This window comes from Myxine glutinosa, chromosome 3 (assembly GCF_964187855.1).
Source record: "Myxine glutinosa chromosome 3, kmMyxGlut1.1, whole genome shotgun sequence".
Lineage (NCBI taxonomy): Eukaryota > Metazoa > Chordata > Myxini > Myxiniformes > Myxinidae > Myxine > Myxine glutinosa.
In genome coordinates this window covers 134,688,497-134,715,604 of record NC_136263.1, presented here as the reverse complement: position 1 = coordinate 134,715,604, position 27,108 = coordinate 134,688,497, and the positions used below count along the sequence as shown (strand labels likewise).

The 27,108-nt window shown below is 41.7% G+C and overlaps 1 protein-coding gene across 2 annotated transcripts in view; it reads left to right on the top strand.

The window, feature by feature from the left end:
- LOC137423190 (uncharacterized) overlaps positions 1-27,041 on the top strand; it is a 49,540-nt gene extending 22,499 nt beyond the window's left edge. For both annotated transcript variants that reach the window (XM_068110074.2, XM_078774579.1), the window contains one exon: positions 23,690-27,041. In XM_068110074.2, the coding sequence (XP_067966175.2) occupies positions 23,690-26,908 (3,219 nt within the window). In that variant the 3' untranslated portion in view covers positions 26,909-27,041. The remainder of the gene's footprint in view (positions 1-23,689) is intronic.
- The last annotated feature ends 67 nt before the right edge of the window (positions 27,042-27,108 follow it).

Here is a 27,108-nt window from a genome sequence, read left to right as displayed (position 1 = left end):
CAAATCAACTCTAAATTATTTATTTAACCATGTTTGAATACACTACCACAACTATTTGTACCCAATGTCCTTCTGTCCGTTCACAATATTTAACACGTCACTTCGTCTCTTCCATGGTCACTATCATCAGCATCCTCGAAAACGTCCACTGATTCGTCTGCATTTGCACAAATACCTCTGCACTCCCTACATGCAAATGTGCAAGGCAGCCCAAGTTTCCGACAACCACAACGTTTATCACTGCAACCACCCTTGCAAGAACACCTAACCAGCTTTAGGAGATAGTCTGGTGCTGCAGCGAGGTCAGAATGCATAGGGATCATCCTGGTGTCCATGATCCTCCATCCCCAGTCAAGTGGGTTGAGTTTGTGTCCTTTCCACTCCTGAACCTGTTGGAATACCCGTAGGCTGTGATATTTGGAAGCTGAGCTCGTGGGCGGAAGTACCCGTGGGTGCAACGATGTTTTGTTTGTTGTCACCTTAGCATGAAATTTTGCTACCCTCAATTCGTTCAAATTGTCTGATGGTTTGCCTCCGTACACACAAACCATTGCTCTGTCTCCTGCAGCAATGACCTCATCCTGTGTTGACTCTTTATTGCCGAAAATTAGGGCCTCTTGCTGGAACATTTCATTGTCCTTGAACAGTTTGACTCCAGTGCCTTTGCCGATCCCAAAGACCCTTGATGTCGTGTCGCATCCCAGGTACGCATGGATGAAGAGAGTGTTTTCACAGACAGTATCACCCAGAGCCTCTCTGACTTTGCCAATGTCCAAGTATTGTCTTGGATTCAATGAACCCTTTTTCGGCTCCGACATTAAGTAGAGAGTGTGCGCAGTATTCTTGCGAAAATAGTAGCACAGTAGTATCAACAAGTCAGTGTCTTTGCCAACAAGAACAGTGTTGGATTTTGAAGAGCTACTAACTGCAGTTGTTGCTATGAGTAGGTCCGCATCCCCACTCGCATGAAGCACTTCACAATGAGATTCTTCCAGTTTCTCACCAAGAATGTCTATGAATTGTTGCTTGTTCTCCTTGTTCCGAAGAAACTCTTCCTTCTTGACAGAAAGCGTCATGGTTTGAGAAAAAGATACCTTCACTGATGGTCGCTCACCCCTTTTCTGATGGGCACAGTCTTTCGTTGAGGGACCTTCACGATAGCCATCAAACATGACGAAAGCATGCCCGTAATGCCTACTAACATATTTCAGGTAGCGGTCAAGAATATCCTTGTACTGTTCACCTGACTGCCACGGTATGCGCTGCAATAGGGCACCGCCATCGAGTACGTATTGTATATCGGACGGTTATGCAGTATCGGCAGGTGCCAAGGATTTGATTGCTGAGGCTAACGCTGGCTTATTGGCGGACAGCAAGGCATATTTGGTCTCGAACAAAGATGGAGGATATGTGCATAACTCACAAAGGAGTGCTTTGGATAAGTCTCCTACTTCAGTGCCAGCGATCACAAGTCTCTGGAAGAGTAACTGAGGGTCGATATTGATGTCTCCGTCTGGTGTCTTCATTGCAGACTCTGAGTCCATAGTTATGGCTTGACCCTTCTTCTTGAAGCTGTATTCAAGCACACGTTTACCACTCATCTGGCCCAAGAGCCTTTCTCCCACAGTTTTCGCCTCATCAACATTCACCGTTGTCTGGGCAACTATACCAGTGAAAATGTTGTGAAGAGTATCGTAGTCTTGAAAGGGATCCCTCTCATGAAGAAACTCAAGCATTTTCTGGGTATCAGCTACATCATTCTTCTGTCCAGACTTTGATAGATCCTTGTGCTGTTCACTTGTCACATACATCACATCAGTGAGGTGTTGGAGGGCGTTGTTCACCTCTGCAAAGAAAGGACTAGCCATGACCCAGACTGAGCGTTGTGTCTCTGTCATCCCTCGTCCCCTGGTCAGACCACCTGATGTCTTCAGACTTCTCATAAGTACTTGTTCGATGACTAAATCTGTAGTTAACGATTCAATCTGTAAAAATAAAACCTTAAACAATCATAAATTAAATATAATATGACTTACATTCACAATGACCACAGCGTTTAACTGTCCTCAGCACACTGATCAAATCTCTCACTGCAAGCGTCACTCCACCTCTCGTTCATGGCTCTCTTTCAATCTGAAAATAAAGTATGATCCACTCATTATAATTGAGTATAATTTTATGTATTTGTTCAGAGGATCGACAGGTTTCAGAAAAATATCATTTTTTTTCTCTTGCAATTAGTGGTGGGTTAGGGGTAAAAGTTCGCTAGAATGACTGGACCAATGGTTAAAGCGAGGTGAAAAACCTTGAGCGATGCGCAAATCCTGCGCGAGGTAAAAATGGCCGACGGCCCGTTCTCGTGGCGTTACGGCACTCTGATGATTCTCTCCGGAATCAACCGCAAAACCTGTCATGCAGGTTTATCTGTCACAGTGATGACAACTCTGTCGCAGGAATCCCTTTTCCGGGAAACCCAAAGTTCACTCGTGACCCTTGTTCGCCAATCGTTCACTCCAGACCTCGAAGCAGCTCGGCTTCTTGTCCGACTCACTCGCTCCGCCTTCTCCTCCTCTTCCTCTTTGTCGTCGTCCGGTTCCGGTTTCATTTAAAACATTAACCTTTTTACCTTTTGAAAATAGTAATATCTATTTCCCTCAAACGACAACAATAATAGTACATGGAATCAAGAATGTTTACAGTGGATGAAAACCACAACAACGGAAGTGACGAATCCGTAACACAATTCAGTTTCTTTTTTTAGAATTACTATCAATATCAATAATAATAATAATTTTCACACCAATTTTTAGCCATGTCGCAGACACTGCTAATAAAGTGCCCTCTGCTGCTGTTGTTGTTCTTCTTGTTCTTCTTCTTCTTCTTGTTCTTGTTCTTGCAGAGAAGACAAAACCTCAAAGCTCCACCCATTCTGGGAACCATAGCTCCACCCATTGTGGGAGAGGCTTCATATAAACAAATATCCACCATTTTATTAACTCGCATAGCTTTGAGGCCTGTTTTGTAGGCCTGTGGTGTCTTGCTCTCTCACACAGTTTTATTTCAAATCAAATTCGATATATCATTTCATTTTTCACAGTCGCTAACATAGTTTTAGACTCGGTTGAAAAAAAACGGGAAGAAAATCCGATGAAAGTTGCCCTTTATAGAACGAAATGAATTCTCAAAGGCCTGTAACTTCAAGTCCATTGAGATATATATTTTTAAAATCGCGGCATGGTCAGTCATACACCGCCCGAAATAACAGACGGGAAAATGCCGAGATATATTAAAAATTCGTCCATTTGATGACAATTGTCACGATGAAATATTTAATTTATACGTCGTCACAATAATGTGGAGAGAGGAGCATAGCTTCGTTCACGTGTCGCTACACACGAGAAATTGCCGAGATATATTTTTTTACAATCACGGCATGGTCAGTCATACACCGCCTGAAATAACAGACGGGAAAATGCCGAGATATATTAAAAATTCGGCGCCACACACGGGAAATTGCCGAGATATATTTTCACTTTGCACAAAAATAACATCAAGTCATCGAATCAATAGGAATGTCCTGTGCCTATAACATCGACGTTATAGGCACAGCTGCATCTAAGCATTGTGTAACATCGACGTGGCTTTTGTTTTAATTAAAACTTTTTGTACTTGTTTTTGATAAAGATGATTCTTTTCCATTCCACATTGTGCCAATGCCTTTTGTAGACAGCAATATTACTAAAAAAAACTATTCTTTGGTACGGTTGTACGGGAAAATAGATGGTATTGAAAGAATACCTGCCCCACACAATTAGGAATTTCAATTAGGAATGAAATACAGAGATTTCTCGGTGTATACAAGTCAGAGTCTGGCCACTCTGCCATATAGCCCAGATCGGTGGAGTGTTGCAGTGATGGTTGTCCTTCTGGAAGTTTCTCCCATCTCCACACAGGATCTCTGGAGCTTAGCCAGAGTGACCATCGGGTTCTTGGTCACCTCTCTTACTAATAATAATAATAATAATAATACATTTATTTTATATAGCGCTTTTCAAGAAACCCAAAGTCTAAGGCCCTTCTCCCCCGATTGCTCAGTTTGGCCGGGCGGCCATCTCTAGGAAGAGTCCTGGTTGTTCCAAACTTCTTCCATTTAAGAATTATGGAGGCCACTGTGCTCTTGGGAACCTTCAATGCAGCAGAAATTTTTTTGTAGGCTTCCCCAAATCTGTGCCTCGACAAAATCCTGTCTCTGAGCTCTGCAGGCGGTGCCTTAGACCTCAGAGCTTGGTTTTTGCTCTGATATGCATTGTCAGCTGTGAGACCTTATATAGACAGGTGTGTGCCTTTCAAATCATCTCCAATCAATTGAATTTACCACAGGTGGACTCCAATCAAGGTGTAGAAACATCTCAAAGATGATCAAGAGAAATGGGAGGCACTTGAGCTAAATTTCAAGTGTCATAGCTAAGGGTATGAATACTTATGTCAATGTGATATTTCAGTTTTTTCTTTTTAATAAATTTGCAAAACTTTCTAAAATCCTGTTTTCTCTTTGTCATTATGGGGTATTGAGTGTAGATTGATGAGGGAAAAAATGAATTTAAACGATTTCAGCATAAGGCTGCAACATAACAAAATGTGAAAAAAGTGAAGGGGTCTGAATACTTTCTGAATGCACTGTAACCCCCAATCACCTTTGGTGGGAGAGATTATTAGGACTGAGAGCAACCACAAACAGCACAGAACTTACCAATATATTAAAACAACTAGTCAGACATATGCTAACACAGGGAGCTACACTTAGCAGATTGAAACCAGTTTCTTGCTGGTGGGCCTAACACAGGCCCATATGCCTCTGCTGATTATACACTGCCCGGATTTGTTGCATCAGATTTCCATTGGCTTTGTTTGTTTCGAGTGTTATTGATGGTGAGCGACTTCAGCGTGGAAGGAAAAGACGTCCGAGGAGTTCGGAATCTATTATTCTAATCTCAACCAATGAAATCCGCTCGTCCCACTTCTGCACCCAGTTGCGGAAATCCTCGATCACCCCAAGCTCAAGCATATTTACATATTTTAACATGAAAGGCAAAATGGTGCTGCCACAGGACCCAAAAACTCTAATCATCTATCTATAATTCCAGTAATCTCTGTATGTATGTCTGTATGTATGTCTGTGACCGCTGTTTCTCGACAACCACGGGTCCGATATACTTGAAACTAGCCAGGTATATTGCTGGCGACCCGAGGATGTGCCTTTTCAAGGTTTCATATTAATCGGACAAGTAGTTACCGAGCTATGTCCAAAAAACGATTCAACCAATCAGAGAGCAGCGAGTTATCACGTGTGCCGAACGTGGCGAACAGACTCTGCCTCGGACGGCACATTTGAGAGCGTATTCATTTATTTCATGTTGGCAAACTATGTTGCCGCTATGTTGGCGTTAAACTATGTTTTAAAACTAATTAAAACTAATTTGCGATTCTTTCGCTTTCCTGCGCGTTTGTGCATGCTATGGCGATTTCTTTACCAAACTCCGCAAGCCGTTCGCTTTGGACCAAACCATTTCATGTAAATAGAGGGGGGGGATTGTCACCGTACTCGCAAGCCGTTCGCTTTGGACCAAACCATTTCATGTAAATAGAGGGGGGGGATTGTCACCGTACTCGCAAGCCGTTCGCTTTGGACCAAACCATTTCATGTAAATAGAGGGGGGGGATTGTCACCGTACTCGCAAGCCGTTCGCTTTGGCTTTGCGAATGGACCAAACCATTTCATGTAAATAGAGGGGGGGGATATAATTTTAGATATATATACACAAAGAATTAAGTTAAGCACCCCTACACAACGAATTAAGGTAAGCACCCCCTAATATATATTCTTTGTGTATATGTATACATTGGCATATATTCTAAGGTATGTGAGATCAAATAATGATTGGTATGACATTAGCAATTATCCATTGATGAAATTGAGTGATCAAAGTGAAAAAATGTGATTGGTTGAGTCAGTGATCCGATCACGTGGGTCCTACACACGTTATTGACGCAAAGATCGCTAGAGGTCTTCTCAGAACAATGACTGTACGTTAGAAAACATAAACGTCATCCACACTGTCCGTGATGGACCTATAGCTCCATACTTAAATTGAGGTGAAAATATGCCTAAAATTCCCAAAAAATTTCACCTTAAATTATTCAGAATAAAATATTGAAAACGGCATGATTGTTATGTTTTTATGTGACCATAATATCACTTCTCCAGAAAATATAGCAATATCATGGGTATATTGCACTGTTTTGACGACAACAAACTTGTAATGTGCGAGGTTGTAAAAAAACGGGAGGGGTGCTTAACTTAATTCTTTGTGTATATATAGTACGGGCACGCCCTAGTATGTTGAATGATAGTAAGGTTTAATAAAGTCGGTCAGAACTCGCTGTTCGTCGGAACTCGTGGTTCGTCGGAACTCGCGGTTTGTCAGAACACACGGTACGTCAGAACGCACATGTTTTTTTGGGGGTTTTTCCTCAACATTTTTAGCATGTTTTACACCGCTCCTTTCCTCTGCCATCTCCAAATGCTGCATGACGTCATTGCCAGGCACCGAAGGGGGCTCGGCAATGAAGCGCGCTGGAAGGGAGTACTCCGTTTTCACTCCGGTTGTTTTCTTGTTTTCTTTCTTGTTTTCTCTCTTGTTTGTTTGCTTACTTGCTTGTTTGCTTGTTTTCTCGTTTGTCCAGGCGATATCTCAGCCATCCTTTGAGCTAGGAAGCTGAAATTTCGGCACAATAGTGAGCAAGTGCTTTGGCAAAAACTGTATTTTTGGTTTTTTGATTAATCAATTAATCGATGTATTATGTATTGATTTATCAATTAATTTTTTTTTTGATTGATGACATTTAATTTTTAAAAAGCTACAGCTTTAGATGAAACACTGGTGGTCGCGGTATGCTATTAGTCAATTGATTAATTATTTTATGATTATTACCTTTGCCAGAGGAGAGGGTATTGCATTTGAGTCCGTTTGTTACTTGCCAGAAAAGATTCCGGCAAGTATGTTGGTTGGTTGGTTTGTCTGTTTGTGCACAGTACTACGTCTACATCGTTGCACATAGCCTCACCATACTTTACACACATATTTGCCTTGCCCTGGAATAGACTGTGCCCAATTTTAACTCTCTAGGCCCAAGGTCAAGCTCAAGGTCACCCAAAACGTGAAATCAGTGGGGTCGAGTTTTCATTTAAAATATATTTCAAACCACTATAACTCTAAAAGTACAAGAGATATACATACACTTACTCTTGCTGACATATAGGAAGTCACATACGACATTTCATTTGGCACCATGACCTTTGACCTTGAGTGACCTTGAAAGGTCAAACTCAAGGTCAAAAATTGTTTTTTACTAATAACTCTGTCAAACATTATCCGATTCCCTTCTAACCAACACCCCTGAAAAAAAAGTACATTCCGGCAAGTCCTCGGTCTCTGACCGATTTCTAGTTTGTCTGTTTGTTTGTTTGTCTGCACAGAATAAATATGATTTTCTCTGCAACTGTTGATCCGATTGACAGGAAATTTGCACCTCCTCCTGTAAAAAAAAAATTCTTGATAATTATGACGTCATCTGTCGTGTGGTATGGGCGCCATCTCGGAAAAATGGAAAAACTGCACCTCTATATCTCCGAAAGCGCTGCATAGAAAAAATTGACATGGGTCATTGCAAACAACTCTCCATGGTGAATAATATAGTTAATGATGATGTCATAGATACCCTGGTGTTGGGCTAGCGGCTAGGGTGCCAGCTTAGGATCCTAGGATCCTGGGTTCGAATCCCGGTCGATCGCTGAATTAACGCCAGGGGGGTTGACTCAGCCTGTCATCCTTCCGAGGTCGGCTAATTGAGTACCAGTTCACTGGTAATTCCCTGCTTGTCGTTAAAGGCGGCAAAAAGGGTTGGCGTCAGGAAGGGCATCCGGCCGTAAAACATTGCTTCAAAAAGGGGACCAAAAAACAACAACAACCACGGTTCCCGAAAAGGCCAACCTCCGCTTTGCGGGGAAAAATGGCCTCTAAAGGTGGTTATAATGATGATGTCATAGCTGCCTCCATTATGACGTCATAAATCGACAAGTACAAAACTTCATCCAATCCAGATGAAATTTCTTTCGCGTCATCTAGGGATAAATTGGTGGAGAAAAAACAATGATGACGTCATCGGTGACGTGGTTCGGCTGCCATATTTGTTTTAATAATAATAATAATAATAATAATAATACATTTATTTTATATAGCGCTTTTCAAGAAGCCCAAAGGCGCTTTGACAGAGTACAAAAAACAAGTGCAAAAAGACAAAAATCAATAGGTAAATAATCAAAGCAAAAGGAAGGAGAAGGAGAAGAGATAGTCAGGGGTTAAATGCTGTGGGTTAAATGTTGAATGCAGTGTTGAACAGGTGGGTCTTGAGTGACGTTTTGAATGTGGTGAGTGAGGAGGAGTCTCTGATGGTGTGAGGTAGTGAGTTCCAGAGGGTGGGAGCAGCGATGGAGAAGGCCCTGTCCCCCCAGGATCTGAATTTGGTCCGGATGGGGGGGGGGGGGGTCAGGAGGTTGGTACCAGCAGAGCGGAGGTTGCGGGTGGGAGTGTGTCTGGAGAGGAGGTCAGTCAGGTAAGATTATGGAGGGCTTTGTAGGTCAAGAGGAGGATTTTGTACTGGATTCTCTGTGGGATGGGGAGCCAGTGAAGCTTAAAAAGGATGGGGGTGATGTGGTCACGGGTCTGGGAATGGGTGAGTAGACGGGCAGCGGAGTTCTGAATGTATTGGAGTTTATTGGTGATTATTGAGGGTGAACCATAGAGGGGCTGTTGCAGTAGTCCAGACGGGAGGTGATGAAGGCGTGGATGAGGGTTTCTGCAGCCATAGAGGAGAGGGATGGACGGAGACGGGCGATGTTTTTCAGGTGAAAGAAGGCTGTCTTTGTGATCTGTTTGGTGTATTTGTTGAAGGAGAGGGTTTGGTCAAAGATGATGCCAAGATTCCGGATGTGAGGGGAGGTGGATACTGGGAAACCGTCGATGTTGAGGGCAAAGTTATGGGTGGATTTGGTGAGCGTTTTTGGGCCAATGATGATTATTTCAGATTTATCATAGTTAAGTTTGAGGAAGTTGATTTGAAGCCAGGATTTTATTTCAGTGATGCAGTTTGTCAGGATAGAGTGGGTGGCGGTGGACATTGACTTGGTTTTCCGTTTTAACATCCGTTTTAACACAAAAGCTTTAAAAACCACTAAAAACACGTCCTGGTGAGGGTCTGCAATCTTTGATTGCTATTTCTTGTTATTTATTGATTTTAATTATGCATTTGATCAATCAATTATTGTACACTTCTCCCTTCCAATACAGTCTCTGTGCTAAAAGGCAAACACATACGAGTATCTGCTTCCATATGGTCACACTTCCAAGTTGAAAACCTCCTCCACGTGAACATTACCGCCGGAGGCGCCCCGGCAATACCACGCTGGAGGATATTAATGTTTTAGCATGGGGCAGTGTACTTTTGTTTTTTTACATGACTTCCAAAATTCGGAAAAGTACATGCCCATCCGTTGGCACACAGAAGTGCACCAGCATCACATGAATGGTGACTGTAGTAAGTCACTGTGAGAATTCCTCGGCACAAGTCACCTGTGATCTAACCATGGAGTAAACGGCAAATAGAAACTCAAAGGCATGTTGATCAGTTTCAACAACAACGAAAAACATCCGTTGGTTTCGCCAATGTTGAACTGAGAGGTGCTACTACTCGTCAATGAGAGGCAATGCCACGAAAGGGTCAAACGACTGGCATGCATACGTGCATACATGGTAATGTTCACGTGGAGGAGGTTTCAAACTTGGAAGTGCAACCACGTGGAAGCAGATACTCGTATGTATTTGCCTTTCAAGAGCCCCGATACAGATGTTTTCATCATAGCGATTTCATTGGCTGAGAAAATACCATGTCAGGGAATTGCTCCACACAGAGAGGGGTGAACCTCTGCACACAGGATATGGGAGCCAATCATGACAGTATTGGGAGCAAAGTCAGTACTGCCCTAATTGGTCTACATTGTTTTACTGACAGGGGTTCTTAACCTTTTTCCCTGTCAAGACCCCCAACGGATTGCCAACGATGTCCCCATACCCCCTTCACCAGACTGTTGACTGACCAAGGTGCACCGAAGGTGCGCATAGCTAAGGGGGCCTGGGGGAATGTCCCCCAAGAATTTTTTTGATTTCTCGGTGCTCTGTGGTGCATTCTGAGGGGTGATTTTATTTTAATTGCCTATTTTTTTGGATGAAAATTGGTAACTTATTATCCAGAAAATGGGCCAAGTTCGGGGATCTGCACCTGATTACCAGTCCCATTAGGTTCCAGTGTGACTTCAAAATATCTCAATAGCTTAGTTTTACATCTATCTATAATTCCAGTAATCTCTGTTTGTACGTCTGTACGTTTGTACGTCTGTTTGTCTGTGACCGCTGTTTCTCGACAACCACGGGTCCGATATACTTTTAACTTGCCAGGTATATTGCTGGGGACCCGAGGATGTGCCTTTTCAAGGTTTCATATTAATCGGACAATTACTTACCGAGCTATGTCCAAAAAACGATTCAACCAATCAGAGAGCAGCGAACGATCGCGTGTGCCGAACGTGGAGGACACACTCTGCCTCGGATGGCACATTTGAGAGCGTATTCATTTATTTCACGTTTGCAAACTATGTTGGCGTTAAACTATGTTTTAAAACTAATAAAACCGAATTTGCGATTCATTCGCTTTCCTGCGCGTTTGTGCACGCGATGGCGATTTCTTTACCAAACTCCGGAAGCCGTTCGCTTTGGACCAAACCATTGCATGTAAATAGAGGGGGGGGATTGTCACCGTACTCGCAAGCCGTTCGCTTTGGACCAAACCATTTCATGGGGGGATATAATTTTAGATATAGATATAGTACGGGCAATGCCCTAGTATGGATAATTAGGAACAGAACAGGAAAGAAAATCATTCGGATTTTATCCCTATTTATTTATTTGCTTGTTAACAAAAACAAACTAAACTAAACTAAAACATGCAAGTTTTATGCAAGCCGTTTTACTAATCGAGTGAGATTGTTGCTGCTGTTTTCGTGTGAAGAGAATATGGAATCGGGGCACAGTTCATGACAACGCCACTCGCATATCATCAGACACATCAAGTCGATTTCTCCACTTTGATTTCAGGTTCAATAATGCAGAGAAACCTGTTTCACAGAGATACGTAGTTGTGAAGGGAACCAACACATTCATTGCCCTCTTCACCAAGCTAGCGTAAGCTGATATCTGCTCACACCAAAACTGCTTAAAATCCAGCCCAGTCTTTCCGAAATCAGCTTTCTTTCTTTGATATGCTTGGAACTCGATCAAATCATCTTTTTTATTACGAATCATCCCTTTTATTTTATTACGAACTCGATCAAATTTATTACGAGTCCCATACCCCCATATTTTGGTCCCCATACCCCCAAGGGGTATGGATACCCCAGGTTTAACATGTTGCAATAGTGTTGGTGCTTTCTACTGTAAAAGGCACAAAGAAGGCTCTGAAACTCCACTTGAAGAATTTTTTAATGATGTGATGGAAGTGCTGGAGAAGTTTTATTTGATGTATGTGTGGCATGATTTTACAGCATTTAGCAAGGCCAAATGTGTTCTGCTTTGCTAAATCTGAGTTGGTTATGCCGCCAAATAGAGATTCTCTGCAAACATATCCAGAGGGCTAATTTCCAGGCTGCAATACACCAGCAAAGCCATGAGCAGATGCAGTCACACCCATCACTTGTAGGACGTCATGGTTAGCAAATGGAAGATGGGCAACTGACAATGCATTGAGCAAGCCTTCCACCAGCTCCAGAGAGTGATTTGGAAATTGCACTCTATTCTCATATATGTACGTTGGCCTGGTGTTGGCTTAGAGGCCTGGTGTTGGCTTAGCGGCTAGGGTGCCAGCTTAGGATCCTAGGATCCTGGGTTCGAATCCCGGTCGATCGCTGAATTAACGCCACGGGGGTTGACTCAGCCTGTCATCCTTCCGAGGTCGGCTAATTGAGTACCAGTTCACTGGTAATTCCCTGTGTGTCGTAAAAGGCGACGAACAGGGTTGGCGGCAGGAAGGGCATCCGGCCGTAAAACATTGCTTCAAAAAGGGGACCAACAAAAACAACAACAACCACGGTGCCCGAAAAAGCTTTCCAACAACTTTCAAAAAAAGCTTTCAAAAAGCAAAAAGCAAAAAAGCTTTCAAAAAAAGCAACAACCACGGTGCCGCTTTGCGGGGAAAAATGGCCTCTAAAGGTGGTTGTTTTTTTTCTCGTATATGTAACCATAGTCACTGCAAAGATGCAGCTAAGTGTACGTGCCTAGAAAATGGTGTTCCCTGCAAGTGTAGTCGAGAGAGTTTCAGCAATGTTGCTGGTCAAGTTGATGTCTTCGAAAATGAAACTGACGTAAGCTATTCTGAAGCAGAACCAGAAATTAATTGAGGTCGAATTTAATTGGGGTGACTTTCATATGATTTCATAATTGGTAAGCAAATCTGCCCCGACATTATTTGCCCCAAACACAATCACTCCAAACCGGGAAATGGAATCACTCCTAAGGGTGCAAGTTTTGCAAGGGGGAACAATTGAAATGTTAAGTACGTCCAATTGATTATTCTGTGAGAATTTCATTGATAACCCCAGGGTAGACCACAAAAATCGCTCGAGTGGTTTTCATATTACGTCCTATAGTCTATTAAAAAAAATTGTTGAGCGGTTTTGGAGAAAATTGTCTTTTTTTTATTTCAGTCAATATGGCTGTCATAACATGTGCCTTCATAGTTGGCAATAAAATATTCTCCATGAGGTGTCCCTCCGATGTTTAACGTTTTGCATCGATCGGACAAGTGGTTGTAAATAAAAACATTTTTAAAGTGTAAATATATGGACACAGACAGACAGACACCCAGACAGGGGCATTGCAATCGTTTTGCATCCCCTGCGGAGTGAGACTAATCATCTTCAGCAAGTCCATTTTCTCCACATTTCAATAAAATAGTGTTTGTGATTAAATCGATTTGGCCTGTGACTTGGATCCCAATCTTGAGGAATACATTGCTCTCACTACTACACTTTCATTACTCACCCTCACCTGACCAATCTCTCACTACTATGCTTCCATTACTCACCCTCATCTACCAATCTGTCTCACTACTGTACTTTCATTACTCACCCTCATCTGACCAATCTTTCTCACTACTATGTTTCCATTACTTACCCTCACTTGACCAATCTGTCTCACTACTATGTTTCCATTACTTACCCTCATCTGACCAATCTGTCTCACTACTGTGCTTCCATTACTCACCCTCACCTGACCAATCTGTCTCACTACTGTGCTTCCATTACTCACCCTCACCTGACCAATCTGTCTCACTACTATGTTTCCATTACTTACCCTCACCTGACCAATCTGTCTCACTACTATGTTTCCATTACTTACCCTCACCTGACCAATCTGTCTCACTACTGTGCTTCCATTACTCACCTGACCAATCTGTCATTAGAGACCTGACTCACCTGACCAGTCATATAGAGACCACCAATCTGTCATTTAAATATGCAATTGTTCTGGTCCATTTCAAATCTGCATAATCTATACATTATTTAAACTAACTCAACCTTGAATTGATGCAAATATTTTATATAACTTTTGACAAAATATTTTGTTTAATTTGCTGAATGGTCTTTAAATCTCGGATAAATTGGGTCAGAAATCTTGGATAAATGTTATTGCTGAATAGTTAGTGATTGAATAGTTAGTGCTGAATAGTAATAGTTGACCTTTTATTTGTATCAGCATTCTCCACTTGATGCATTTTCAGATTTGTTTTGAATGTGCCCAAAGAACTGATTCTCCTGCCTTGCTTTTCATTCAGATAATTTTGTTTTTATAAAGAGTGAAGACTCGTGGAGGAGCTAGAACACAGAATGGATCAGGACTTAACAATGAAAAGAACAGTGATGGAGGAGGATGGGGGAGGATCGGTAGGAGGGGAGAGGAGGTACGAGGTGAGGGTGGGATACACCAATAGCAAGGGAGAAGGACAACATGTAGGGAGACTTGGAGGAAGAAAGGACATTGGGAAGAATGAGATCAAGAGGATAGGTGGATACTGAGGGGTGAGGTGGATAAACAATCTGGATGCAGGTACCAACTCTCAACCACAGAAGTGGAAGGGAAGAGTGGGGAAGAAGCAGAAATGGGAAGAAAAACAAAAGCAAAAACAGAGGAAAGTAAGGGAGCAGGGGGTAGGGAGAGGAGGGGGAGGTTTGGAGCAATAATTCTGGTGCGCTTGGGCAAGTTTAATGAGGGTAGAAAATATCATTGGTGTGATTGGAGGATGACCTGGGATGGTGGTGAGCATCTGTCTTGACGCCTGCGATGAATGAGATTGAAGAGAGTGAGGAAGTTGGTTCTGCCAGCAAGATAAAAGAGGAACGAATGAGTGGGGGTGAGCAGTGAGCCTGGATTTTGGGAGTTTAACCAGAAGTGGGTTACCAGCAGAGACTGCGCATGCCTTGCAGAAACCCGTGGGAGAGCGGTTTGCATTGCAACAGCGCCACTGCAGCCACCCTCCCTCCTCCCACCACCCTCCCTCTCCCCAACCCCCCCCCCCCCCCCCCCCCCTCAGCTAATGATGCTACTCACAGACATGTGCTGCATACAAAAGAAAAAAGAAGAATAACTATTTAGCTGCATGGATTTTAACTGCGATAATGATTTCTGCTCAAATCCCATGCGATTGTCTGTAGACAACTCGCATGGTTCCATCTTGTGACCTTTTGTTCTTTCAATTTTTATTTCACCTGTTGATATTGTACATGGTAATATTGTTGTTTTTGTTGCTTACCAAATAATATTCAGATCCTGTCATTCCACAAGATTTGCCCTCTGTCTGCCTTGTCATTTTGTCTATCAGGGATTCAGATTTGAGTTCTCCTTACGTCTACCACCAAAGGTAGTGGAGGTTATGTTTTCACCCCTGTCTGGTTGTTTGTTACTTGCCGGAAAAGATTCCAGCAAGTATGTTGATCGGTTGGTTTGTCTGTCTGTCTGTCTCTCTACACCGCAGCACTACGTCTATACCGTTGCACATAGAATCACCAAACTTTACACACATATTTGTCTTGCCCTGGAATAGACTGTGCCCAATTGATGACGTCATCGGTCACGTGGTTCGGCCGCCATCTTGGAAAAACCGAAAAACTTTGCACCTCTATATCTCCGAAAGTGCTGAATACAAAAAATTGAGACATGGCTCATTGTAAAGAACTCTGCATGGGGAATAAAATATGTTAATGATGATGTCACAGGTGCCTCCGTTATGACATCATAATTCGACATGTACAAAACTTCATCCGATCAAGATTAAATTTCTTGAGCATAATCTAGGAATAAATTAGTTTAGAAAACAAATAATGATGACGTCATCGGTCACGTGGTTCGGCCGCCATATTTGTCCAAAATGGCCGATAAAAAGTACATTCCGGCAAGTCCTCGGTCTGACCGATTTTTCATTTGTTTGTTTGTCTGTCTGTCTGTGAACAAGATATCTCAAAAAGTTGTGGACGGATTTGGATGAAATTTTACGGAGAGGTTGGGTATGTGACGAGGACGAAATGATTCGATTTTGGTGAAGATCCGGATCTGGCTACTATAATTTTTAGGTGATTCTTTTCCATTGTGAGATGTGGCCAGAAAACGATATATAGCCGGATATCTCAAAAAGTTGTGGATGGATTCGGACGAAACTTCATGGATAGATTGGGTGTGCGACAAGGACAAATCCGTTAGATTTTGGTGAAGATCTGAATATGTATTCGGATGTGAGAATTATTTAATTTCCGAAGAGTTTCTTCACCATTGAGTAAAACCACCTTGAGAGGCCATTTTTCCCCGCAAAGCGGGGGTTGGCCTTTTTCGGGCACTGTGGTTGTTGTTGTTTTTGTTGGTCCCCTTTTTGAAGCAATATTTTACGGCCGGATGCCCTTCCTCCCGCCAACCCTGTTTGTCGCCTTTTACGACAAACAGGGAATTACCAGTGAACTGGTACTCAATTAGCCGACCTCGGAAGGATGACAGGCTGAGTCAACCCCCCTGGCGTTAATTCAGCGATCGACCGGGATTCGAACCCAGGATCCTAGGATCCTAAGCTGGCACCCTAACCGCTAAGCCAACACCAGGGATATAAACCATTCTTCACCATTGAGTGATGGGGCTAAAACCAACACATAGCACAATATCTCAAAAAGTGAATATGCGGATTTGGATGAACTTGGTGGAGAGGTTGGGTGTGTGACAAGACCGAATCGTTTCGATTTTGGTGAAGATCTGAATATGGATTCGGATATGAGATTTATTTAATTTTGTAAGTGATTCTTCACCATTGAGAGATTGGGAAAAAAGCGATATATAACATAGTTTAAAAAGTTGAGTGATAGGGCTAAAATGTTGGTTGAGTTGGTTTGGATGAGTTGGTTCGGTGAGGAGTTGGTTCAACTGGATGAGTTAGTTCGGTGACAAGAACAAGCCCATTAGATTTTGGTTCAGGTCTGAATCCAGATTTGGTTTTGTCAGTGGGATAGGAACCATAAACTGTTCAGCCTGGCAGAGGTATGCGCTCTACCAAGTGCTGTTCTAGTTTAAGGGAGCACTACACTGAACACAGTAAAAACAACACTGAATCACAGTAATGCACTTTTTGATAAAATGTCTTGATTGAAAATATGCAAAACTATATATGTACATATTGCTTGATATATGAACATTACATTGGTATACATTACATAGCATTATATTATGCATGGTTACCATGGTAACCAGATGCATACAAATGATGAATTACCACTTTTCAGCTTATATCTTCTCTATGACAAGTCCATTTACGTTCAAACTTGGTACATATATACAATACTAGGAAACAAACATTTTAATTGATGCATTTGTATAATTGGCATTTCGTGTTGACATGGCAACCATTAATCGTCCAATGAGAAGTGACATCCTTTAAATTAAAAACCCAAGGTCATAATACAATAAAACTATTAATATCTTTGTTGGGTCATTATCAATATCTGTGCCAAATTTGAAGTGAAAAGAATTAAGAATTCCAAAGTTATAGGGGAAAATGTAAACTAATATTATGTAAACACACATTTGCTGTAAGTGGCCATTGACATCAGGATTCCGTTTCCTATACATTGAAATTACAATTGCGTACAATGTTTTTCCATTATTTCATGAATCTGGAGTTCACTTTGCAAGTTTTTTCATTCTTTTCACCCTTGTACTTGTATGTTGATGGACAAACGCCTCTCCAAACTCCCCACTACCATATGTTTGGCCTTCTTCTTCAATAAAGCTTTCCTCCTTTTTTCTTTTTGCCTTTGAAATATTTTCCCGTATCTTTGTTTCCTGAACGGAAGCTTTCCTAGCAGCATCGTACAAACTTTTTTTGTCTTTTTTTTCTGCTGCTGCCTGTGTGTATAGTGCCCCCTTAAACTGAAATTGACCCAAACCAAGACTGGTTTCAGTCCACACTCTGTCTGTTCTCAGGAACCTCACTACTTGACTAAATTCACTCGCTATGCTCAATATCATTTCATATAGCACAATATCACTTCAGGTGAAATTGTATGTACCTTTTAGTCTAGTAGGAAGACTAGGTCCCCCTGCACCCCCCGGAGATATACTTCTAATCAGTGTTTCTAGATTGGAAAAAATGTGTAGAAAATGACTAGCTATGGCCCCAAGCTGAAAAAATGTCCCACATACCATTTTTATGCAAATTACTGCTGCAAATTTTATGCAAAATTATGCAAATTTTATGCAAATTTTTGATGAGGAGTAGAGTTGAGGGGTCTTTGAGGGCTTCATCGAGGTGCTCTCGGTTGCAAGACTGGGTCATTCTGAGAAGCACAGCAGGGTCAGAGATCATGATGTTCTCCTCCTCAGTGAATCTCTCCATCAACAGCCTCTCCATTGCCTCACACACTGTTTTGAGGCAAAAGAGGGACTTTGCGTAGGCCTTTCCACTGAGAACACCTTTGAGAGATCCACTTGTTACTAGTTGTGCCTCAAAGAGAATCTCTGCATATCCAGAACCACGCATCTTGTGTCCAGTGAGCATCCCGATGTAGTTCATGGATGTGTGGAAGGGTCCAATCGTTACTACATGACTAGCAAATTCATTTGGCCAGCGCCAGATGATGGGAAGGGCTTTCATGCAGACACCCAGATCAAATGTATTCAGGACCCATCTCTGACCCACCTCAGCAGTTGCTGCCTCGGAACGCTTCAGTAGCTCACGAACAACTGCGTTGTCTGTGATCGGTTGGTGGATAGGCGTGCAGTAGTCGACTGTTGATTTGCTGGGTGGGGGAGAACCAGTTGCAGAGGTGAAACCCCCTAGCCCAGGCACAGGCTGCAGGCCATTGCCATGCCATGCAGGCACCAGGCACAGACCGATCACAGACAACGCAGTTGTTCGTGAGCTACTGAAGCGTTCCGAGGCAGCAACTGCTGAGGTGGGTCAGAGATGGGTCCTGAATACATTTGATCTGGGTGTCTGCATGAAAGCCCTTCCCATCATCTGGCGCTGGCCAAATGAATTTGCTAGTCATGTAGTAACGATTGGACCCTTCCACACATCCATGAACTACATCGGGATGCTCACTGGACACAAGATGCGTGGTTCTGGATATGCAGAGATTCTCTTTGAGGCACAACTAGTAACAAGTGGATCTCTCAAAGGTGTTCTCAGTGGAAAGGCCTACGCAAAGTCCCTCTTTTGCCTCAAAACAGTGTGTGAGGCAATGGAGAGGCTGTTGATGGAGAGATTCACTGAGGAGGAGAACATCATGATCTCTGACCCTGCTGTGCTTCTCAGAATGACCCAGTCTTGCAACCGAGAGCACCTCGATGAAGCCCTCAAAGACCCCTCAACTCTACTCCTCATCAAAAATTTGCATAAAATTTGCATAATTCTGCATAAAATTTGCAGCAGTAATTTGCATAAAAATGGTATGTGGGACATTTTTTCAGCTTGGGGCCATAGCTAGTCATTTTCTACACATTTTTTCCAATCTAGAAACACTGATTAGAAGTATATCTCCGGGGGCTGCAGGGGGACCTAGTCTTCCTACTAGACTATTTAGTGTCGTCAAGAATTCGTCATGAAGTCGACATTTATCTGAACCACATTCATGCCACGATGAAGAATCTGCTTCTTACCACTTCAAAGATATAAAAACCATCATGATATTGAAATTATGTAAATGTAGATTCCTTCAGCAGTGGCATCACTTATTACAATTTATCGCATGCTGGTTAAGCTCAAATGTATGCATCGCCTTCATTTGACTTGTAAAAAAAGCAACTACTTGCTCGCAAGATCGTCCAGTCATATAGAGACCACTCGACTTCATTGGCTTCTTCTTCATTCTCTCCATGCTCTGCACCTCTTTTTTGTTAAACAAAATACATCACAAGATGGTGAAAGATTAAGCATGCAAAAAGGGAGGTTGAATAAGACTTGACAATAAATATTATACGGAACAATAACGCTTCTTCAATTACATACATGAGAAAAAGAGGGGGAAAACAAGTGTAGGACCAATTAAGAATACCATAGTACAAAGGTGATAATAAGTTGACAAATCAGCAGTGAGTAATTTGGTGTTGCAGCACCTGAAACAGATTTCCAAAAAACAATATTTATGAGATTCGGACGAGACGTAATAATTTGGAGTCGAGTTGCATGATTTACTTTTACTTGCGGTCAGACAAGACCATTTGGGTTGAGACAACAAAGGATTTGATGAAGTTCATGACGTAGCCATTCTGTTCAAACTTTTTCCAGTTAGCATGAAATTATTCGGACTCATTAAAATAATGCATCTGAGTTTTATATGGCCTGTTTATCTTACATAGGAAGGAGTAAAGGGATAATCTTGGAAGAGTGTATGTATAATAGTGAGTATTCTTTATATTTATTGGAAGGTCATTGTCAAATATTCAAGTTTTTATGATTGTATCTTTGACATTGTAAGCACCTTTGTGTGATTCGCCTCATTCTTGGTACCTGGATGCTGTACCTAAAATCTGGTTGGAACACTTTTTTGACTTACCTACTGCAGACATTACTGGGGGTAGGGGAGGGGAGGGGTGTGGTGTAGCATCGGGATTCCCATGTATGTACTACTACTTGTGAATGTCTGCAGCTGAAAAGGAAACCAAATGGGGTTTCAAACAGCAAAGGGCTTACCTGGTGTGTATTTTATTGGTTGTTTATGCAGCTTTCTTTGGCTAGAAAACCATGAGGGTTAATTTATTTTATAATCCATTGATTAGGTGAGAGCTGATTGATTATTCCCCCCAGTTATGGGTGAAAGTCGTGATTGGGTCTTGGTGTGTGTGTGTGTGTGTGTGTGTGTGTGTGTGTGTGTGTGTGTGTGTGTGTGTGTGTGTGTGTGTGTGTGTGTGTGTGTGTGTGTGTGTACGTGTGTGTGTTTGTACGTGTGTACAGTCACGTGAAAAATTAAGTACACCCCATGTAAAGTTTTGACTTTCAACATATTTCAACATACAGCTATTTGATCTTCATTTCAACAATATTGATAGATAAAGGTGATATAATATAACAAATATCATGAAACATTTACATTTTGTAGTCCATTGTATAATTTAAATAAACATAAATGCAAATTTCGCATGTGGAAAAAGTAAGTACACCCTTGGCTCTAATAGGTGGTATTGCCCCCTTTGGCAGAAACAACCTCAAGTAGGCGTTTCTTATAACTGTCTACCAGTCTCTGACATCGACTGGGAGAAATTTTTGCCCACTCCTCCATGCAGAATTCTTTCAGCTGTGCGATGTTTGAGGGGTTTCTTGCATGCACAGCTCGTTTCAAATCCCCCCACAACATCTCGATGGGATTTAGATCCGGGCTTTGTCTTGGCCATTCCAGAACCCTCCATTTCTTTCTTTTCAGCCATTCCTTGGTGGATTTACTGGTATGTTTAGGGTCATTGTCATGTTGCAAGGTCCACCTTCGGTTGAGCTTCGACTTTCCGACAGATGGCCTCACATTATCCTCAAGCACCCTCTGGTACAATGAAGAATTCATAGAGGATTCTATGATGGTGAGCTGCCCAGGCCCTGATGCAGCAAAGCTGCCCCAAACCATAATATTTCCACCACCATGCTTTACAGTTGGTATCAGGTTCTTGTGGTCAAATGCTGTCTCGTAGGCATCTATAACCTTCTTTGTGAAGGCCTCAGAGAGCTCTTTTGATCTAGGCATGGTGACGCCGCACACTTCAACAACAAAGAGCAAACCAAAAGAAATGTCTGAGGTTTAAATAAGACAGGTTCCTCCAAGATTCTCTCTAACGATGTTCTAATCATTTGCACCTGAGCTGGTGCACCTGATTCAGATTTTAGGTATTTGAAGTAGTGATAAATGTAGATTGTAGGGGTGTATTTACTTTTTCCACATGCGAAATTTGCATTTATGTTTATTATAGTGACTGTACATATATACAGTTTGTTCCTTACACAGGGTGGGTCAAGAAAATGACACAATCTCTGGAAGAATAGCTGAAAATTAACAAAAACAAGCTTGATTACTGGCACAATTGTCAAGATGATTCCATGGCAAATCATGAGTCACTAATTCGACATTTATTCAAATGTCATATGTCATAACCTGAAAAGCAAGAAAAGATTCAGAGTTTGTTTGTGGTATGCGGTATTGCTTCATATATTTTGAAATTGTCGTTTTTTGTTTTTGGCCCGCCCTGGAAGTTCAAGCCCCTGGGCCAATTTCTTAAATTTGCCATACCACGTTATTTTCATATGCGGTAGGTCCACGTTTCTAGAAAACTTTTGCTGAAGATTTCTGCCTCGGCATCATCCTTGGGTCGAGATCCCATTATTTTGATTTAATTTCTGAAGCAAAACAGATTGTGTGAGAAACTTCATATTTGCCAGATGTACCGGTGAATAAGGAGACATTGCAAATGTCATTTAACGATCTTCTAATCCTTTTACTTCAATGTTACAAATGGGGCGACAATTTTTGTGATGACTCTTGTGAAGATGAAAAATAAAGTTGGAACTAAGATAAGATGGATTTTTTTAATTTTTAGTCACAGTAGTTTGCTCTTGTGAAATATTTTTCCAGGATGAGCAGTGCGAGTAAAGATAGACTGGATACAGATAACTACATTGTGCGTGCATGCGCGCACGCGCTTGCTGGCTTGTGTACTCACCTTACTCATTATAGTCTTCACCTTTTTTAAATTTTACTCATCATAGTTTTTCACTCTACACCTTTTTAGTAAACAACTTGTTATGCTACCGACTTTCAATCCCTGTTACTCGTCCTTTATTTATTTATTTATTTTGTCTGTGTACCTGTTGCACACAGACTCCTTTCTTTTTCTCTTCTCTCTCTTTCTTTTGCCTAATGTTTGTCAAACTGTTAAATATGTTCATGGGTGTCATGTTGTGGGGTGAATATTTATTCTAATGTGATTATGTTACATGCTAAATGCCTTCTCTGCTTCTCCTTTCCTTGGGTTTTCTTTTAACCAAATGTAGGTACGTTTGCATTTGCTCATGTTTTAGAATGTAAAAGTCAGTGTTCCATTTAATTATTCATTACATGATTTGACTGGTGAAAATTTGAGTTTTGAGGCATTGCATTTATACACAAAGAATTAAGTTAAGCACCCCCCCCCCCCCCCCGTTTTTTTACAACCTCGCACATTACAAGTTTGTTGTCGTCAAAACAGTGTAATATACCCATGATATTGCTATATTTTCTGGAGAAGTGATATTATGGTCACATAAAAACATAACAATCATGCCGTTTTCAATATTTTATTCTGAATAATTTAAGGTGAAATTTTTTGGGAATTTTAGGCATATTTTCACCTCAATTTAAGTATGGAGCTATAGGTCCATCACGGACAGTGTGGATGACGTTTATGTTTTCTAACGTACAGTCATTGTTCTGAGAAGACCTCTAGCGATCTTTGCATCAATAACGTGTGTAGGACCCACGTGATCGGATCACTGACTCAACCCTACGTCTCATAGACCCTGTAAGCCGTCGTATGCGTTGCTGTAGCAGGTTGTTCCATTCCCGATGTAATGCACGTTCCAATTCATCCAGATTGGCTATTGGAGGGACCATCTTCGCAATTTGTCGTCCCAACATGTCCCAAACGTATACACAAAGAATATATATTAGGGGGTGCTTAACTTAATTCTTTGTGTAGGGGTGCTTAACTTAATTCTTTGTGTATACATCATAAGTTTATCAGATTGCACTTCCCTACTTTCAGTAAGCTCTTTCCTCTAAAAGCTGTCAAGTGAGGAAGTGTCATTTTCCAAAAATGACAAAAAATTACAAAAAATTACACCGATAAAATGGGAAAAACCAAAAAGAGCATCATGTTATGAAAACTACTGCATGTACTTATTCATTATTTATTTTTGGTATGCCTCATTACAGCCTGTATTTTTTTTGTTTCCTTGGAATTTGTGTATGCAGGGCATTTCCAACAGCACGGTTTCCAGCACCCCAGCATCTTGGAATAAAAGCAATAGAAGCACCCAGCCTACATCTAATGGTTTCATCACCAGCCAACAACTTGGGCATCCTCAGGAATTTACCAAGGGGAAGCAGCCAGCTGCGGTCCTCTCACAGAGTGATGGATCAGTAGTTAATCTCCAAGGCTTCAATGGTAACAAACTTGAAAAATCATTTGAGGAGGTACAAGCATTTCCAAAAATGACAAACAAAGTAGTAGATAATCATGAGACGACAAACTTTCTGCAGCCTATTGTAAGCTACCAGCACTATAAACAAGATCTGGTATTGTCTGCACCAGGATCTGTGTGGGGCTCCTGGCTTGACAATGACAGTATCCCAATGACTTTACCTGTTGAAAAGGGGTCTTACCTTACAGGAGCACAAGTTGGTGGGGAGTATTGGAGGCATGATGTACTTCTCAATGAAAATATGAAGGTGAACTATTGCTTGAATGACAATAAGAGGCTTGATAAACTCGGAGGAGATTGTTTGGACAACACTAAATGCTCTGATCCTGCCACTGTGAATGAAAGTCAAGGAGCTACATTGGATGATCTAAACTCTAGGCCAACAGACAACAAGCTGCTGACTATTGTTGCTTCATCCATCCCTTCTGGACCAGCTTCTGACCTTACTGGCCAGCAGGACATTGTGTATGTGGGGCATTCAGGAAGCCAGGAACAGAATGGGAGCCTAACAGTGACAAGCACACCCATAACATTCTCTCCTCAGCGACACTCGGCACGCAAAAGTACTCGAGGACACCTATACACAGAGAATCACTATGAGCTACAGACACTTTGGTTAACATCTCACTCTCGAAAATCATCAGAAGTGGCCAGTGATGTGGCAGTACCATTGGCACAATCATTGCTTGATAGCCACAACCTGACAACTGACATGCATGACAGTGTTGCAAGTATGTCATGTGACGAGATCACAAATCATAACTGTTCACACAAATTTGATCACCTGACTTCCAACAACCAACTATTACAGGCTTCAGAGATTCAAAATATAGCTGAGTCAGTCAGTAAAGTGAAACTGCAGCAAAATACTTCAGGTGGCCAGGCCTGTGAAAACGTGATGGAATTTAACAAGTTTAAGGAATCGTTGGAGGACAGCACACAAGTCTTGGAGGAAAATGATAGTCGATGGATAAAACATCACAAGCGCAAAGTCCAGAGGAAAAGGAAAAAAGGACAGAAGCTGGTTGTTGCTTTGGAAAGTCTGTGTCGGTTCCGTCGACGTCCAAAGCTTGATGAAAGGGTTAAAGAACAAGGTAAAGAAGCCCATAGCAGGTCGATTCTACACCTACCTGAGAACGATGACCAAATAATTTTGACCTCTGTTTGCAATGGCAATGAAGAAAAAGAAGACCCAACACCAACTCAGAGAAATTCTCACATAATCAAAGAGGAGGATAGTCCTGCACCACTGAGTGTGGCAAAAAGTCATGTGATTGAAACGATACCTCCAGCAGAAAATGCAGCTGCTTCTGATGCAGCTGCTTCTGATGAAGCTCTATCCCTCTCAACTGTTGAACATGACACTGGTACATGTAGCAGAGAAAATGGTCCTCACAAACAATGTCGTACGGAGAAGAAAGGGAGGAAAAGGAAAAGGGAATTTGCTGTGCCAATACAAAACTCCAATGGTAATGGGATGATTCTTCGAAAACGACATAGGTTCAGTTTCAATTCTGCAGAACAGGCATCAAATGGCACTTACTGTGAAGCAAACGTTTTGAATGCAAGTAACTTTATGCATAATAATTTTCATAAAATTTCAACATCACCCTCCTCGGTAATCGATGACTATGAGGAAGTGGAAGACAACCCTGAAGAAATGCATGATCATATGAAAAGCACAGCCAAATGTCAGACACCCTGGCCTCTGATCAGCAGACCAGAATTGAGCATCGTAGTTTGGAATCCTGACACTGAAATGGTCGACAGAGAAGTTCACACAAGCGAATGCAAATTGGTTGGTGTGCCGTGTGTTGAAGGCTTGGATGGCAATATGGAAGACGAGAAAGTGGGGGAGAATGACGAAAGATTACAAAATACATCATCATTGTCAGGATCTGTGATGACGAGATGTCAAAGGCACTTGCGCACAACACGAGACAAGAGGAATGTTTATTGCCGAGGCAAGACCTCTTTAGGTTTTTTAATATCCGTCGATGCTGAAACACTGAAACAGAGAACAGTAATTGCGAGCGCTGAGCTATTGATTTCTGCACCGTTTGGTGATTTTGACTTTAACTCTGATGAGGAACTGGAGGAAACTATGTGGAAAAAGCCACGTCGAAGAAAGTACAAGAAGAGACTTCTCGTTAACAATTCAAAAAACGCTGGTGCTAAGAAACGGGGAAGGAAACCACGTGCAAGTCGTGAGGTTTTGTCAATTCCGAGCAGGGATTGTGCAGATGATATTTTTTTGGAATATACAAGTAAAACAAACAGTTTACAGGATACGAGAGGAATGGAATCAAATGAAAATGAATGTTTTGATGCATTACCACAGAACCTCGTGCCATTTGCCGATTCTGCCAAAAAAATTAACACTCGAGGAACGTATTCAGTAAAGGAGAGCTGCCTTGCAGACTTGCTTCTGTATGGGATATCGGAGAACGATTTGGCTCTAATCGACTCAAAGTTTGAACAAGCAAATAGGCTTTGGGTTCCACTCCAAAAAGCTGGAAGCCCATTGTTGAAGCCAGCTCGAGTAAAATGTAGGAGTCGTGTTGAGAAGGATCAGCCTGAATCCAATCTGAAAACTTCCTCCATTTGTCAACTCTTTAGCAATGGACTAAATCTTCCAGAGATTTACAAGTGGTTTAAAGAACCAACGGAAGACAGAAAATGGAAGTATGTATCAAAAGTTGATGATTGTGAAAGGCCAACTTCGTTTGTAAAGCCTGAAGATAAAAGAACAACAAAGGCCAACAAAAATAACACGAGTGTGGCTGATGCCATTGAATCTTGCATCAGACAAGATAAATGTTCACAAATGCAATTACCATCTTTTATCCCTCCCAAACCAAATTCTGGAGGTTTGACGACCAGAGAAACAAAACAGCCTTTATGCGGGATCGAACAGGCTTCGCATTTGCAATCAAAATCGGAAACGTACCACAATTCATCAAGCCTTCAGGGAACTTGTATTTGTTAATAACGTTTGATGGGCTGAGAACAAGCCAAGCAGCCTTTTCATTATGTGTGTGTGTGTGTGTGTGTGTGTGTGTGTGTGTGTGTGTGTGTGTGTGTGTGTGTGTGTGTGTGTGTGTGTGTGTGTGTGTGTGTATGTGTGTATATATATATATGTGTGTGTATATATATATATATATATATATATGTGTGTGTATATATATA